At 41.1% G+C, this 18,961-nt stretch overlaps 1 protein-coding gene across 1 annotated transcript; it reads left to right on the top strand.

The window, feature by feature from the left end:
- Positions 1 to 7,601: 7,601 nt before the first annotated feature.
- Positions 7,602 to 17,131, top strand: guca1b (guanylate cyclase activator 1B). The gene is made up of 4 exons (XM_080209991.1): positions 7,602 to 8,253; positions 9,959 to 10,108; positions 10,191 to 10,305; positions 16,321 to 17,131. The coding sequence occupies exons 1-4, from the start codon at positions 8,056 to 8,058 to the stop codon at positions 16,446 to 16,448; spliced, it is 591 nt and encodes a 196-aa protein (XP_080066117.1). The 5' UTR covers positions 7,602 to 8,055; the 3' UTR covers positions 16,449 to 17,131.
- Positions 17,132 to 18,961: the final 1,830 nt, after the last annotated feature.

Here is an 18,961-nt window from a genome sequence, read left to right as displayed (position 1 = left end):
ATTTTCCAGCATTTTCTCTTTTGGTTTCAGATTCCAGCATCTGCAGTAATTTGTGTTTATCCAGATATTTTAAGGCAATGATTTGAGGTGTTAAAGGGTTGCTTGTTTTAATTCAGTTAAGAAGGGTAGATGATCAGGTGACTTCAGGCTGAGGTGGGTTTTTTGTTTATTTAACAAAGAATCAAAAAGCCATTTAAAGTCTGAAGAGTTAATTGCTGTGGAAAACCATTTTTTCAAAGTATCAAATATCAAGATTCTGGCCTTGGGTGACTGTCTGTGTGGAGTTTGCACGTTTTCCCAGTGTCTGCATGGGTTTCATCTGGGTGCTCCAGTTTCCTCCCACACTTCAAAGATGTGTAGGTTAGGTGGATAACCATGGTAAATACATGGGGGTGGGGACAATGATGAGAGTCAGTGCAGACATGATGGGCCATATGGCCTAAATCTGAACTGTAGGGATTCTATGGTTTTGTAGCTGTGGTTTCGCCAGTAGCACCCACATTCCAAAAACAAATTACAAAAAATAAATTGATTGACAAAAAAACTAGCTTCGAAAAAAATCTATGGCTTTCTCTAACTGCAAGTTTGTCTTGAGTTGAATTTGTGTCATCCATTCAATTATTTACAAGTGCATTGGTTCAGTATTCAAATGGCTGGTTTAAATTGAGGACAGAACACAACATAGCCAAGTTTTATTGTTTCCACACTAGAGGTTGCTGTGGTCAGATAATCCATTGTTCTCAAACTGGAGCAGATCCCTTATCTTAAAGAATTTTGATCTGATTTATTATTGTCACATGTATTGGGATACAGGGAAAAGTATTGTTTCTTGTGTGCTATACAGACAAAACATACACTTCATAGAGTACGTAGAGGAGAGAGAGTGTAGAATATAGTGTCGCAGTCAAAGCTAGGATGTAAAGAAATATAAACTTAATATGAGGTAGGTCCATTCAAAAGTCTGACAGCATCAAAGAAGAAGCTGTTCTTGAGTTGGTTGGTATGTGATCTCAGACTTTTGTTTTTTTTCCTTAAGAAAGAAGGTTGAAGAGAGAATGTCTGGGTGCGTGGGATCCTTGATTATGCTGGCTGCTTTTCCGAGGCAGCGGGAAGTGTAGTCAGAGTCAATGGCTGAGAGGTTGGTTTGTGTGTTGGTTTGGGCTACGTTCACAGCCCTTTGTAGTTTCTTGCGGTCTTGAGCTGAGCAGGAGCCATACCAAGCTGTGATACATCCAGAAAGGATGTTTTCTATGGTGCACCTGTAATAATTGGTGAGAGTGAACGTATTCTGGAAAAAATATTGAATCATCAGAATTTAGAGTGATCTGCATACATGGGAGTGGGGAATGTCTGAGGCTGAACAGTTTCTCCTGTGTGGCGTCTCGATGCATTAGTTGGAACAAAGATGACTAAACTCTATTCTTATAACATTCAATATTGGGTGGCATGTTACAACCTCGCTGAAGCGAGACTGGAAATTCCCGCCCAAGATCTCCATTGTCCGCCCCCTCACCCGCTCAGATTCTGTGGCGAGCGAAGCGGTAGAATTCCGGCGAATATCTCATTTTGAGTATGTTGGTGACTAACTTTATTATAACAGTAAACAGAATGGATTTTCCCACACGTTAACGTTTTACTCCCAAGAAACAAGGTGAAGGACTTAATTTCTAATTCCAAACTTCCACATTTCCCTGGGAAACGTGTATTAATTAAGACAGCCTTCACTTTCGAGGAACATCAGGGAAGCGGAATTTTAAACGCTTGTCTATATCTCCCAAAGGAAGAATGCATTCCAACTTTATTTCAAATAACCATACTCTTCCCGTTCACACAGTATAACCAGTAAGGTTTCAACTGCATGCGAATTAGTGCTTTAACAATTCTGTTTAGAGGCGTTCCTATAAGTTTTATCACATGACATTCTGACCAGGATCTCATGTGACATTGTTATCCCACGCCATTTGATAACATGGTTGCTGCAAATGTTGCATTTACTTCCTAATGTTTGGGTTGTGGATGTGAGCACAAGGAAAGCACCCCTAAGCAGGAGAGGCCGGGGATTTCCATGTTTCAAATTTAACACATTTGAACTGAGTGAAACCATGACAAAGACATGCATTTATGTAGCGCCTTTCACTGTCAGTGCGCCTCCCGCAGCCAAGAGTGTGGTGATGTGGACAAACATACCGAAAATTATAGGGATAGCGTTGTTGCTATCAAAGCACACAGAAACTCTGGCACCTGTGCATGTTTAATTCATTTTTCCCCCTTTCGTTTTACCTTTAAATGTGAATAATCTAAATGAGTTTGATTATTGGGATTCTGCTGTTCTCCATGAAGGGGGAGTGACCTGCAGGGACATTACGGGTGAAGCAGGTAGAATCCGCAGGGTCACACAGCAAGACATATTTGTGTCTGATTTGCATTTCACACAGAACCCGGTTAATGTTTGTGTCCGCATCGAAAGTTGACAATTGCTTGCTTCACGGCAGACTAATGTCTGAATCTCAGTAGTTTAATGCAGCTATGACAAGCGCCAGCCGGGATTCCTAAGCCCCACTTTCCATACTCCCTGTCAGCCCCTTTCCTGACTGCATTCCCAATATTCCCCCTATTCTGCAGAAACTCCCTGTTGTCCAGGATGTGACAATGTATTGAGGTTTGAACTATCCCCCGCCCCACAATCGCAATAATGTTCCTCTGTCCGTTCCATTTTCAGCTAACCCTTCTCACTTTTCTTTAACTCTGACGCTAACGAGTCCCAAATCGCCTTAGCAGTGATTCAGACCGTAATCGGTGTTTACTGATGACTAATATCTTCCTACTTGACCTAGATCAACACAGGCCCACTCTTCAGAGACTTCCTGCAGTAATATATTGCAGTAAATTAGCACCTGTGTTCCGCATATGCATCTTATCTGATAGTGCAACCACATTCCATCTGAAATTCTCCCCCATGCTTGAAGCCTTTGGAATCGACTTTCCTATAGACTCATAAACTCAAGGTGACTGCATTTGCCATCACGTGGTGCTTAAATCAGCAAAACTGTTAAGAATTTCTGCTTGTTGTTTGCCTGGAATGTGTTTTGCAGGGCACTCTGGCATCATATTGACCAAGTTACTATGGTGATCTTCAACATCCCAAGGCAACTTCATTGCAGTGTTAATGTAAGCCTATTTGTAACACAAATAAAAAAAACTTCTGTAAAAGTGTAATGTGATTCTAATATGTAGGAGTGGCACAGAGGTTAGCACTTCTGCCTCACAGCGCCAGGGACCTGGGTTTCATTCCTGGCTTGGGTCACTGTCTGTGTGGAGTTTGCACATTCTCCCTGTGTCTTGTGTGGGTTTCCTCTGGGTGCTTTGCTTTCCTCCCACAGTCCAAAGATGTGTAGGTTTGGTGGATTGGCCAGACTGAATTGCCCCTTAATGTCAGGGGGGCTAGCTAGAGTAAATGCAAGGGGTTATAGGGATAGAGACTGGGTGGGATCATGGTCAATGCAGACTCATAAACATAATTTTCCTTTCATAAAACCATGCTCATTATTGCCAGTTACCTGAGCTTGTCTAAGTGTCCAGCTATAAATTCTTTAATGATTGATTTTAACATCATCCCCATGTCCTATGTCAAGCTAACTGGTCTGTAATGTTTACTGCCTCTCTTCCTTCTTTAATAGAGCGGTTATATTTACCACTTTTCAGTCTGATGGAACCCTTCCAGAAGCTAATGAATTTTGGAAAATCTATCTCAATTAGCCATCTCTTTAAAGACCTTAGGATGAAGTCCATCAGGACCAAGGGACTTCTCAGCCCACAGTTCCATCAGTTTACTCAGTATTGCTTCCCCAGTGATGGTAAATTTACCAAGTTCCTTTCTCCCCTCCACCTCCCAAATTGCATCTAGTATTGGAATGTTTCTTGAATCCTCTCCAGTGCACAGAAGCAAAATATCTGTTTATTTTATTCACCATTTCCTTATCTACTATTAATCAACTATTACCTTGCTATTAACCACACTCACCCACCCTTTTCCTTTTTAAATGCCTGTAGAAACTCTCACTTTCTGCTTTTACATTCCTAGCTAGCTTCCTGCTGTACACTAATTCCTTTCTCCTAATTAACCTTTTAGTCATTCTCTGTTGTTCTTTATATTCTGACCAATCATCTCACACTCATCTTTGCACAGCTAGATGTTTTTTCCTTAAGTTTGATGCTTCCCTTAAATTCTTTAGTTATCCATGGATGGTGGCTCCTCCGTTTAGAATTTTTCTTTACAACAGGAATATACTTACTCTGAGTATTCTGAAATATATATCCCTTTAAATATCTGCCACTGCTTCTCTATTGATCTGTCCTCATAGCCTGTTCATCCCAGTTCACTTTAGCTAGCTCAGCTTTCATGCTCACCTTGTTGCCCTCATTTAAGTTTAAAATACTAGTCTTAGATCCACTCCTCTTCCTTTCAAACTTGATGTAAAATTCTCCTGCTGCTCCAGGAATCCTGCATTCCCCAAAATGCTTGTTCAACTATGGCTCAGTGTGTTAGCAGTTGCATGCCAAGAATATTCAAAGCTATCTTTAACCAAAGCTAATTATTTCCTGGTCATAACTTCATCAGCTTTTTCCCAGATGTATTACCACAAGCTAAAGTAACAGGGCTGGAGCTGCTGTTACTAAATGCAGCTTCATTCTCCACACCTCATCTCTGAGAAGGTCCACGTTCTTCCATTTCTGAAACATCATATAGATTTGCCTTTATCTCTTGTCTCTTGTTCCCTTGGGTTACAGACCTATTGAATGTATATTTATCAACCAAAGGTTTAATTCCTCCATCAGCCACTCTGTTTGTACCCTCCCTAAATTATGACTCATTCAGAATGTCAATATTCATGTTGCCACCACGATTAAGCCCCAAACTCCCAGCACCTTGTTCTTGACAATCCTGATAGTCTCCCTAGGCCTCAACAAATTAATTTGAGTATCTTCAATGATCCCCATCTACTTTAGTCTCTTCCTTTCCTTTCGTCCTCCCACTTGCAGACCTGAATGCTCTAATATCAGCACACACCTTGTTTTCTAATTCACCATCCTTTCTGTTATTCAAATGCTGTCTAGAAGTTATCCCTAAACACTTACGTTTTCAAAAGCCTATCTGTTCCCTCTATTCAACTGTTTCCATTTTTATTCTGTGATCTGTATAATGTTTTGAAAGTTCCTGTTCTAGAAGCACTCTTGTTGTGAAAAAAAGTGACCTACCCAAATCAATTGTTGGAAAAGATAGGATAAGGAGTTGTTATGTCTAATCTCCAGCCAATTAATTCTGAAGCATGTTACACTATACAAATATGAATAACAATGTAGACCATGCGCCGTTCTGTAATGACTGTTAATATATGTCATCAGCAGGCATGATGTTTATTTATCAGTAAAATAATGTTTATACCTGAACTGTTAACTGTTATGTGTTTGGCCACATTCCAGTTTCATTTTACCACCTTTCTATTTATAATGACTGGCTTAGTAACATAAAGCACATAAGAAGAATATGCTGTTGAAGATTGTAATAATTATAATTACACTGTAAGCATTAATATGTTCTTTCTTATAACGATCAGCAATTAAGCCATCCCATTGGGAGATACTTTAATGATCAATGTATCCGAGTTCCTATGTTTCACAGTAAGAGTTATTTCAATTATTTGACTGTGCTTATTCATCACTTAAAAGAATTGCAATGTGTCCATGAGTATTTTCTGTAACAGGACCATTGCAAATTCAATATTTAAAAGGTTCTGCTAAATTGGACATTTGACAGCCCAATATTGTTAGGTTTTAGTTTCCTGCCTTTCCAAATTGTATAACTATTCATGTAATTGTTAAAGCATTTCTATTTTGATGTATTACTTTTTCCATTGTTCCATATTTGTAATATAATTATCTAAGCAATGATGGGGAATTGAATTATGAAGAAGGCCTGGACTGATTCTTCAAATGCCTGTTTTCATATTTGTCAAATCTCATTATTTGTTTTGGGGAAAAAAATTGTAAAACAAAAATGTGGTGTAGGTATTTCAAGCACAACCATCACCAGCCGCTTCATCAATGGCCTTCCTTCTCTCACAAGGTCAGAAGTGAGGATGTTGGCTGATGATTGCACAATGTTCAGCAGTATTCTTCAGATGCTAAAGCAGTCCATGTCCATATGCAGTTAAACATGGACAATGTTCAGACTTGGGCTGATAGGGGAAAGTAACATTCACCCCACACAAGTTTCAGACATTGATTATCCCAGCAAATGAGAATCTAATCCTCTCTCCTTGATGTTCAATGGCAATACTGTCACTATCAAAATCCTGGAAGTTACCACTGATCGGAAAATTAACTGGAATAGCCACATAAAGGGTATGGCTACAAGAGCAGTCAGAAGCTGGGAATTATGCAGAGAGTAATTCACCTCCTGATGCCACAAAGTCTCTCCACCATCTACAATGCATAAGTTAGGGATTTGATGCAATACTGTGCTTGCCTGGAAGAGTGCAGCTCCAACATCACTCAAGAACCTTGACACCATCCAGGACAAAGCAGCCTGGTTGATTGGCACCCCATCCAACAAACATCCATTGACACACAGTGGCAGTAGTGTGTACCATCTACAAGGTACTCTGCAGCAACCCAGGACTCCTGTGACAGGACTTTCCAAATCCCTGACCTCTACCACCTAGGACGACAAGGGCAACAGATGTATGGGAACACCACTACTTGCAAGTTCCCCTTCAAGTCACACACCATCCTGATTTGGAATCACATTCCTTCACTGTCACTGGGTCAAAAACCTGGAACTACTTTGTTAATAGCACTGTACCTACACCACATGAATTACAGCGATCTAAGAAGGAAGTTCATCACTACCTTCTCAAAGGCAACTAGAGATGAACAATAAATACTGGCCAAGCCAGCGAAATACCGTGAAGGAATAAAAAATGCACTAAATAATGTTTAGCTAGAAGATAAAGTTCCTCCACGTAGCATAAATGTATCAATCTTTTCCAGTCATTTTAAAAAACTCATTCCATAACTCAATATTTTTTGTGATTAACTATCCTGCTAAAATGATTACAATTGTTATCCTATTTCATTTAGTCAAACAGCACAATCTCTACATTCTACCCTGCTATTGACCAATTCAGTTAAGTAAGAATTTTGCATAAACTTTAGCCAGAAATTGGCTCCATCTAATCAGCACATCTAACCATTGAAGCATTTAACTTTCCCCTCATAAAAACATTGAACTGCAGAAATTCCCTTTATAAAGCCAAGGTAAATAATCTCAGTTGTCCAATTCTTAATTTTCATTATTAGAAGAATTAATGTGACCAATGCAATCTCATGGGAATCTTTCCTACTTTATCATTCAGTTGGATCTTAAATTAGCAACTGCCTGAGAAAGACTCCATAAATGTGTTGGGCTGACCCTGGTTTCGTTCTAAGGTGAATGAAGGTCACTAAGTCTTAGAGAGTGCACACTGGAAAGCTTATAATAAACTTAGCGCTCTTTAAGTAGGTATTGCCCTGCTTGTATTAATAAGAAAATAGCTTTCATTTCTAATGATAGCACAACACTGGAGAAGTAACGAGAGGTGGCAGGACAAAGCAGACTTCCCAGACAGATTCTAGTGAAGTTTGACATTGTTTAGGAAGGTGTCTCTACTCCAAAAGACCAAAGTTCCTGTTGAAGTGAGGTTTGATAAAGACTCTGGGCTCTAGAGTACTGACTAATTCCTTATTTCAAGGGTTGAAGTGACCGTGGTGACGTGAACCCAACTGTAGAAGAGTAATTGGCCCTCATTGATAATCAAGGAATTTATTGAACACAGCTTGACTTTAGAGGGCAAAGAAGCCCTTGTTTGTGCACTTGAGGTTTGACTGAGAACAGAAGTTTGGGATTCAAGAAGATCGTTCACTCTCTGTTAAGGTGACCAGGGTCTGAGGGTTCTCACCCCCGGAGGCAGATCAAATCTGCTGAGGTCTTTGGCAGATTATTCCAGTTCTGCAGTTATGGGGCAAGTGGCGAGTGAAGAAAATAAAAGCGAGATCGGTGTTGCTGAGCTCCAAGACTTGTACAAGAAGTTTGTGACTGAATGTCCCAGTGGAACTCTTTTCTTTCACGAATTTAAGCGCTTTTTTGGAGTTTTGGACAATGAAGAAGCAGCTGAATACATAGAGAATATGTTTCGGGCATTTGATAAGAATGGGGTGAGCTTGCTTTTGTTTCCCTTTATTCCCAACTGCAACTGATCAGTAATACATAATTTCAAACCTGCCGTATGGTGAGACATTAAATCGAGGTCTTTTCCATTTGCTCATAGAATTATAGAATGGTTATAGCACAAAAGGAGGCTGTTCAGCCCATCGTGTCTGTTCCATCCTGTAGATGTTAAATCTGTAAAGGTGAAATGGTTGGATAGATGAGATTAATGGGCATAGCGATTTTGTTTTACAAACTAATCTTGTCTTTGATATAATGTCCCCTCACTTCTAGTTGAACCAGCTGAAAGGGCGAGTTGAGGTTGGGGGCAGGGGTAGGTCGCAGAATCACAGAATTGTTACATTGAAGAAGGAGGCCATTTGGCCCATTTTCTCTGCACTGGTTCTCCGAGTGAGCAGTTCACTTAGTGCCATTTCCCCGCCTTATCCCCATAACACTACACATTCTTCTTTTTCAGATAACAGTCTAATTTCCTATTAAATGCTTCAATTGAAACTGCCCGCACCATGCTCCTCAGGCATTCCAGACCTTAAACCTAACCACTCGCTGCATGGCAAAGGTTTTTCTCAAATCGTTTTTGCTTCTTTTGCCAATTACTTTCAATCTGTGCCCTTTTGGTTTTGATCCTCAAATGAGTAAGAACGGTTTCTCTCTAACCACTCTGTCCAGCTCCCTCATGATTTTGAATATCTCTATCAAACCTCCTTTCAGCAATCTTTTGGGTGACATGGTGGTACAGTGGTTAGCATTCCTGCCTCACGGTGCCAGGGACCTGAGTTTGATTCCTGGGTTGGATCACTGTGTGGAGTCTGTAGTTCTCCCCGTGTCTACATGGGTTTCCTCCAATTGTTCTGGTTTCTTCCCACAGTCTGAAAGACGTGCTGGTTAGAAGCACAGGCACCTAACTGAGAAATTCTTCCTCGATGTAGCCTAACAGACATTGGAGTGTGGCAGCTAGGAATGCAATATTAATGTAAGCCTACTTGTGACACTAATAAATAAACTTAAAACTTTCTTCAAGGAAACCAGTATCACCTTCTTCACTTTTTCTTCATAACTGGGTCCAGAGATGAGCAATTTAATTCTCATGAATCTTTTCTGCCCTCTCTCCAATGCCTTCACATCCTTCTTAAAATGCAGGGTGTCAAGGACAGCAGTTATACATCTGTTATTGAAAGGGCACTTTCAATCATGTAAAGCACAACATTGGCTTTTAGTGGATATTTGGTTACTTCTAAAAGGGGGCATTATTGCTCACACTACCTGAATTTAACCCAAAATACTGTCTATCATTCTGTGCGTCTTGATATTAGGAGTTTAAAGAAATTAAGAACTGAAGAAATTAACGAGAAGAGATTGCAAATTTAGAATCAATTCACATTTCAATTTTGTTTTAAAAAAATAGCCAGTTGGATAATAGACAAATGCAATAAGAATTCCTCCGACTATGTTCATCTGCATTCCATTCTAGTTGTTCCCCTGTGGGAAATATTTGGTTCTCGTGATAGAAATGTAGTCAGTGGTCAAGAGGATGCAATATATAAAACCGGATTCATTGTAATCTTATTGCAGGATTAAATTAGGGATGGGCAAGAGATGCTGGCCTAGCCAGCGATGCCCACAACACATAAATTAATAAGAGAATGATGATATTTGATTTGGTCAGTAACAGGTGGTTTGTTTCTCTTCCAGGATAACACCATCGATTTCTTGGAATATGTTGCAGCCCTCAATCTGGTTCTGAGAGGCAACCTGGAGCACAAACTGAAATGGACTTTCAAAGTTTATGATAAAGATGGAAACGGGTGTATTGATAAAACAGAGCTGCTGGAGATCGTGGAGGTCAGCGACTGTTTTATCTCTTTTCTTTCTGAGTCGGCATGTTCCTTATACCAAGATCCTAACACTTCCTCTCGTTTTACAGTCCATTTACAGATTAAAGAAAGCTTGCCGTCAAGAATCAGAAGATGGAGTTCCCCTCTTGACTCCGGAAGAAGTTGTAGATAGAATATTTCAGTTAGTGGATGAAAATGGGGATGGTAAGCGTAATACTCGCCAGCTTTCTGCCGCTGAATTTAATCTATCCCTAGTCACTGCCTCGGGCTGAACCAGACTGGAGTATAGGAGTGGTTAGACACATAAATATTAAGGTCAATCTATACAAGAATGCAATAAACAAAAGCAGGAGTAGGCCCACAGAACCCTTTGAGCTCACTCTGTTGTTTGATTAGATCATGGCTGAATTACATCAGCTCCACTTTCCAAATCTCCCATATCACTTGCTTCCGTTAATGGCCCAAAATCTAGATCTCGGTCTTGAATAGTAAAGTTTATTTATTAGGCACAACTAGGCTTATGTCAACACTGCAATGAAGTTACTGTGAAAATCCCCTAGTCGCCACACTCCAATGCCTGTTGGGTACACAGAGGGAGAATTTAGCATAACCAATGCACTTAAGCTACACATCTTTGGACTGTGGGGGGAAACCAGACCACCCGGAGGAAACCCACGCAGGTATGGGAAAAACGTGCAGACTCCACACAGATAGTGACACAAGGCGAGAATTGAATCCGAGTCCCTGGTGCTGTGAGCCAGCGGTGCTAATCACCGTGCCGCCTGAATAAAATGACTGGCTTAGTATTCACAAAGTTCCACAGCTTCAATTCTATTAGACAGAAGAAATTTCTCCTCGACCCAGTCCTCAATATTCAGTCTTTATCCTGAGACTGACTTCTTGTTCTCAACTCTCCAGCCAGGGAAACAGCTACTTAGCATCACCTTGCCATGTCAAGAGATAGTTATATAATTTCAATTAGACTTATCTCATTCTTCTAAATTCCGTAGAATATAAGTACACTTGACTCAATCTCTCCTCATTGGGCAACACACTCATCCTAGGAATCAACCTTGTGAACCTTTGTTGCATTCCCATGAAGGCAATTTAATAAGAAGACTAAAACTGTATAACAGTATTCCAAATGTGGTTCTCCAACCCCCTCTGCAATAAAGAATAATACCGTATGCCTTCCTAATTACTTGCTATACCTGCATGTTAATGTTCTGTGAAATATGCCTGAGGATCTCAAATCCCACATTAGACTCCATTTGTCTCGTTATTAAACCAGTCCATATCCCTTCATGAAATCTTGCAGTTTAATTTCCCATTGTATCATCGACAAACCTGAATTTGTTAATTTCGGACCCCTCATCAAACACATTGTTATGGATTGCAAGTAACTGAAGGCCAATCACTGATACTGGTGATATTCCACTATCTATCATCCTGAAAACGATCCATTTATTCCTACACTTTAATTTCTGTCCGTTAACCAATTCTCAATCCGCCAATATATCAGCCCCATTCCCGTGAGCCCTAATCTGGATGACTATTTATTGTACAGCAACTTATTAAATGCTTTCTGAAAAGCCAAATATACTGCATCTACTGGTTCCCCTTCCCTGCCTTGTTAATTACATGCTCAAGAACTTGAAAAGGTTTGTCAAAGAAAGTTTTGCTTTCACAAAATCATGTTGATTTTGCCGGATCATACTGTGATTCCCAAGTGCCCTGTTACCATGGCTCCCAAATTCCCAGCTCCCAACATCAGATTTGGCAGGGGTGGTACCCCAAAGATCCCACTCTGGTGTTCCCAGGAAGGAGTTAGGTGGCTATTATCTAGAAGCGCTAACTTCCCCTGGGCAATTGCGTTGCACTGGGGGCCATCCAATCAAGCAATATGAATTGCAAACTTCCGATGGTTCTGTCAGTTTTACACTGTTACTTACTCTGAAAGAGCTAGAAGAAAATAAATCTACTTCTAATTTCAGCGTAACTATTTTAAACACCCAAACTGAGCCTCGCACGGGACACCTTCCCCCCTCCAAACCCCAAGTAAACAAACCCAATGAATTCCTAACATCACTCACCCCAACCACCTCCATGAGATTCCTTTAAATTTTAGGTTGCATTGGACTATAACCCATTGCCCACCTGCCTGTCACCTCTGAGCCCGACCCTAAATTCCCCCCCCATGTGAGTCCCTGCCAATCCAACCCTACCCCCACAACCTGATTCACCTCCCATGCAGACCTGACCATCCCCCCCCCCAAACCCCGACATCCACAAAAGCAGACACCTAAGAGACCCCATCCGCATATCCCACCAGAGGCCAGAGCAAATCTCCTGGAACAGACCCAAGTTGACACCTCTTGCACCATTCTTCTGAGGACCTTACCCAAATTTCCCCCCCTTCCCCTCCACCCCAGCAGGCAGAATGAACCTGACAAACCCTCTGCACCCTTCTAGAGAGGAACAAACCCAACATCTACACCCCCCTCCCCAGAGTGGAACAAACCCCACCCATCCCTTCTGTCTACCCCATGGACTGGAATGAGCTCAACATCCCCCTTGCACCGTGGAGAGGAATGAATTTGATGCCCATCCTCCCTGGAGAGGAACAAACCCAATCCCCACCTGTTTCAGCCCTTTCCCCTCCATAGCCCCTTCCCCGTAGAGGAACAAACCTCACACCCCCTCCCGCATCCTCTGGAGAGAAACGAATCTTACACCACCCTCCCTGCCCCTCACCCTTGGAGCTAACCAGAGCCCCTCAACTCCCCACACCCCCCTCCCCAAAATAGACCCAGCTCAACCCTGGTGCTGACTTGACCTGAACCCCGCCCTGCACTCTCTGACAGACCCCCAGGTCTGCGTGGGGTTCCTCCGAGTGCTCTGGTTTCCCCCCACACTCCAAATATGTTTGGACTAGGTGTATTGGCCATGCTAAATTGCCCCTTATTCCTCTGGGATGCATAGGTTAGTGGGGTAAATATATGGGATTACGGGGATTGTTGTCGGTGCAGACCCAATGGGCTGAATAGCCTCCTTCTGCACTGTAGGGATTCTATGATATCAATGAGAAATCTGTCTTAACTCAGCCTTCAATGTCTGAGCCTTTACCCCATCTGTGTAATAAATTCCAAAGACTAATGACTTTCTGTGAGAATAAATTCTTCCTTAACCACGTCTTAAATGGGGGACCTCTTGTTCTGAAACTTTGACCCCAGTTCTAGACTCCCCACTAGGGGAAACATCCTCTCAGCATCTGTATGTCAAACCCTCTCAGAATCTTATGTCCCAATATTTCCTTGGAGAAGCAATCACCACCCACTCCTTTTTTCACTTACCCAGGTTGGGAGTTGCATACTTGTTGCCTGATCATCCATCCCAGGACTGGTGAGAAATATACAGAATGCATATTAATAAGGAGGACTTAGGGCTGACTTTGCCATTGAACTTTCCAGTTCCTGGGTCTACACCAGGTGATCTGTCCAGTTTAATGCCTTTTTGTAGACTTTTTCGCAGTTTGATACAATTGAGTGGCTTGCTGGACCATTTCAGAGTCAGCCACATTACTGTGAACCTAGAGTCACATGCAGGCCAAGAAAGCACAGCAAAATTTGCTCCCTAAAGGACACTAGTGACAATTCTTGCAACAATCAACAATTTTTATGTGGTCACCATTACTGAGGCTAGTTTTTACTTCCAGATTTTATTAACTGAATTTAAGTTCCACCAGCTATCATGGTGAATTCACATCCGTGTCCCTAAGCATTAGCCTGGCCTCTGGGTTACTAGTCCAGTGACATTAGCATTGTGCCAGTGCCTCCCTGGAGGGTTGGATTTGCTGAGGGACTCGTCAAGGAGTGGGTTTGTCAGGTTGGAAGGTTAGTCAAGGGCATGGGGGTTGATAGAAGATGGGGGCAATATAGGCATTGGAGTCTAGTCAGGAAGGGCGGAATCCAATGGGGACTGGGGAGAATGGTACCATGATTAGAAGTGGTTTTAATCCTTCTGGATAACTCATTTGCTAAGAGAGGCACAGCCATCCAAATTCTCCTATTACAAAAGGCTCTTACCATCTATTTTTATAATTCTTGCTAGTTTACCCTTGTATTCCAATTTCTCCCTTTTTTTGATAGCCATCCTTTGCTGGTTTCTAAAGTTATAGAACATAGAACACTACAGCACAAACAGGCCCTTCGGCCCACAAGTTGCGCCGATCACATCAATACCCACCAATCCATAGACCTATCTATAACCCCCAATCCCATTAAATCCCATATACTCATCCAGATGTCTTTTAAAAGACCCCAGCGAGTTCACCTCCACCACCACTGACGGCAGCCGATTTCATTCACTCACCACCCTCTGAGTGAAAAACTTACCCCTAACATCTCCTCTGTACCTGCTCCCCAGCACCTTAAACCTGTGTCCTCCATAACATAAGAAATAGGAGCAGGAGTAGGCCATCTAGCCCTTCGAGCCTGCCCCGCCATTCAATAAGATCATGGCTGATCTGTCGTGGCTCAGTTCCACTTTCCCGCCCTCTCCCCATAACCCTTAATCCCTTCTCTTATCAAAAACCATCAACCCGCGTCTTAAAAATATTTAGCGAGGCAGCCTCCACCACTTCAACGGGCAGAGAATTCCAGAGATTCACCACCCTTTGAGTGAAGAAGTTCCTCCTCAACTCCGTTCTAAACCGCCCCCCCTTTATCTTGAGGCTGTGCCCCCTAGTTCTACTGTTATACCAGTCTCCTTGTCTACCACTTGTACTGTATGCATTTTCTTTCAATTTGATACCATCCTTAACTTCCTTAGTTAGCCATGGATGGTCTACCCTTTTGGTAGAGTCTTTCTTTCTCAAGGAATATATATTTGTTGAGAGTTATGAAATAGTCCCTTAAATATCTGTCTTCTCACCTTTTAACCTATTTTCCCAGTCCACTGTAACCAACTCTGTTGTAATAACTTTGTAATTACCTTTATTTAAGTTTGAAACAGTTTCAGGTACAAGTTTCTCTCTTCAAACTGAATGTGAATTCTACCATGTTATGATCATTCTTGCCTAGAGGATCCATTGCTATGAGATCTTTCATTAATCCGGGCTGATCACACATTATCAGGTCAAAAATAACCTGTTTCCTCGTTGTTTCTACAACTTACTCTTCTGAGAAACTGTCCCAAATCTTCGCAACCAATGGGGTGGGATGAGCATGGTTGGAAGACAAATATCTTTAAATATTTTACAATTAAGAATATAAATGTGGAAAAGTGACCTTGGCAACGCAGGTAAAGAGGAGGCTGGCTGAAGCAAGTAGGGGATGGATTGTATTTTGAATATTAGAAGGGGAAGGAGGTCTTAAGATGACAAATCTTAAAAATGAGGAAAAGAAATAATATTAGTGTAAAGAGAAAAGTAAATGTTGGAGCTAACTTATCTTAAAGTAGTACATGGTCACTAAAAGGATTCCCAAAATCTGCAGAATTGAAGCTTTTTGAAGCTCTATCTAGTGGATGAAGTGTGTAGCTGCAGTGTGTGATTGTGTGAGAGATAACGGGAATTCTTGTATGGTGCCAGTTTAAGGACTGAAAGAATACTGGTGCCAAATAAAGGATGGACATGCATAGAAAAAAAAAGATGATATAGATAAATAGTGACTTGATAGTACCCCGCCCAAGGTTTGTGAGATCTTGCCCAAGGCCAATGGAGAATTCTGTTCTGCGAGTCTCACCCACCCAGGAATCGGGGTGAGCGTGTCAGTAAAATTCCAAATGTCAAAATTTTCCACCTTACAATCATCAGAATATTTGCAAGAATACAATGTGAAGGATGTCAACATACTTATACTGTGTGAGAAAAGAGTACTGATTGGTTGGCAAGTGGACTCTGGTTGACAATCAACAGTCTTTTCTCATTGGTATAAATTTATTGATTTCCCTTACATTGTATTCTTGCGAATTTTCTGATGAGTACAAGATGAAAAACTTCAACAAAAAATCTTTTTCTCAGCTATGGTATAGAGGGTTGGTGCAGACTCGATGGACCGAATGGCCTCCTTCTGCAGTGTAAGGATTCTTTGATAGGTAAATAAATGTGACAGCCCATAATCCACATATCAATATCACTTTTTAAAATGTAATCACTTAAGTATCTTCTGAGTTTGTCTGTATTGTTTGTAAATTCAGTGATGCTTTTCATTTTTACAGGGCACTTGTCCTTGGATGAATTTATTGATGGAGCACGAAGAGACAAGTGGGTGATGAAAATGCTGCAGATGGATGTGAATCCAGGCAACTGGATGACTGATCAGAGACGCAAAAGCGCGTTATTTTAAATGTGCAATACAATTTCCATAATTGAATACATTTGTAAATAATAACATGCAGAGACTAAAAGGCACAGATAGATGTATAACATTACTTCCTCATGTCTACTATACACTTAATCCACTTTAAAAAAACATTATTACCATTTCCCCATAGAAAAGTTTGTGATTAGGAGGGCCAAGCCGAAAAAAGTTAATAAGTTTTATTCTGCAAATGCTTTCGGTGTGTTTGTGTATCTTTCATGTATGTGGCCTTTTTACAAGGATTTGGTCCCTTAACTCTATCACTTATGTTCGGTCAACCCCAAATTTGGTCCAGTTAACTGCTGATTATTATCTTCACACTATGCTGATCGGCTGGTTTTATTTGACTATTTGGGAGTTCTAAAAATTTTTTTAGCATCTTCAAACTTGAAAAATCCTGAACTGAACCAAGATACTGGAACAGTTAAAGGAAAGAGGTACTTTTGAAGAGTGTATTTTGCATCTGAAATGGAAATGAAGAGAAATTAGCCTGCATTCAATGAGTCAATGTGAATGGTAAGGAAATAAATTAACATTCTTTTTCAACCTTCCTGAGAGACTACATCAGTTGCAGTTGTGGTTCCACAATATTGAATTGGATGGAGTTGTGAAGGTTTTGTGAATAAATATGTACATTTGTTTACAAAATAAATACATATGGCACTTTATATTGATAAATGAACAATATCTTTATTGCAATATTAGAATTTACAGTTGATGTGTATGACTTCAGGAGCACAAAGAGACAGGAGAAGTCAGTCAGCCTGTTCCAACATTCAGATCTTAAAATCAGTATTTTAACTCCAAGACCTTTTGTTCCATATCCCTTGATATCCTTACCTAACAAAAATTTATCAACTATCTCAACAGATTCAATTGACCCAGTTGCCTGAGAAAGTTGGTTCTTAATTTCTGTTATTCATTTGTGTGAAAAAAAACATATTTTCTGATTTCTCTCCTAAATGGCCTGGCTATAAAATTAAGCTGATACCTTCTTGTTTTAGCTTGTACCACCAGAAGAAATAGCTTCTCCATACAACCATTTTGAATTCCTTTACCACCTTAAACGTCTCATTCTTCGAAACTCAAGGGGATACAAAGGAAGATTATACAACCTGACTTCATAATTTGCTGCTCATTCTTTTTAAAGTTGATTTATCAGTGTCACAAGTAGGCTTACATTAACACTGCAATGAAATTACTGTGAAAATCCCCTCGTCGCCACACTCTGGCGCCTATTTGGGTACACTGAAGGAAAATTTAGGCCAGTGCTCCTAACCAGCACACCTTTCAGACTGTTGGAAGAAACCTGAGCACCCAGAGGAAATACATGCAGACATGAGGAGAATGTGTGGACTCTGCACAGGCAGTGACCCAAGCTGGGAATCGAACCTGACGCTGTGAGGCAGCATTCTTGTGACTCTGCGGTGTATTTCTCGCAAGGCCTATATATCTTTCCAGGTGATATATGATTAAAATTGATTGACTGCAGTTCTCTAGGTGGGGGCTGTCCAAGGCTTTGTCTACCTGAAGTGTCTCTTCTCACTTTTGAATTTAGCTTGAGATGGTATTGTATAACTTTTCCTGATTATGTTTCGTACACGTGCACACTCATGAGCCCGAATCTCTTTGCCCTTCCATTTTGCTAGTCAATGCCTGCTCATCTTTTTTCTTTATCCTTTTCTTGAGATGCGGCCATTGCTGGCAAGGCCAGCATTTGTTGCCCATCCCCAACCATCCTTGAGAAGGTGGTGATGAGTCCATTCACAACTGAATGACAAGGCCATTTCAGAGGGGAACACATTGCTGGGGGTCTGGATTTGCATGTAGGCCAGACCAGGTAAGGATGGCAGATTTCCTTTGTGTTTTTATGACAGCTTCCGGGTTACCACCACCAAGACGGGCTTTTGTTTCCAGATTTATTAATTGAACTTAAATTCCACCAGTTGCCGGAATGGGATTTGAATCTGTGTTTCCCAGAGCATTAGCCTGGGCCTTTGGATCACTAGTTTTAGTAACATTGTTACAGCACCACCATCTCCTCCCAGACTGATCATTGTTCATTGTTGGGAGTTTTTTTTCAGAGACTGAGTACTGTCAAAACTCAGCTAATACAAAGACTCATGAGGTCAGGATCCTTGTTAAAGATGTATCTTTATTTGACCAATGATTACTGGGAGAGATTGCATTGGGCATCCAACACCTCTCTGAAGAGAATTCCAATACCACTCAAGTTACAATCCATCAGACAGGACAATTGTACATTTTCCAATTCGCTTTTCCCATCTTCCTGTTAGTTATGAACCAGTCATCATTAGTACAAATCAATCACTGTGAACAGTTGTCATTTACTTAGCCAATTACATTCTACTCTCTGGCATCATGGGACTCCATGGTACATAGATGCTTCTTCCCCCTGTCACTGAGCAACCCCTGACACTTCTGCGTTCAAAGGTTAGTATTCTCACTAAATCTCAATTACGTCAATGGTTGAGCCA

This window comes from Carcharhinus amblyrhynchos, chromosome 22 (genome assembly GCF_965287045.1).
Source record: "Carcharhinus amblyrhynchos chromosome 22, sCarAmb.v2.hapA, whole genome shotgun sequence".
Lineage (NCBI taxonomy): Eukaryota > Metazoa > Chordata > Chondrichthyes > Carcharhiniformes > Carcharhinidae > Carcharhinus > Carcharhinus amblyrhynchos.
This window is presented reverse-complemented; position numbering and strand designations above follow the sequence as displayed.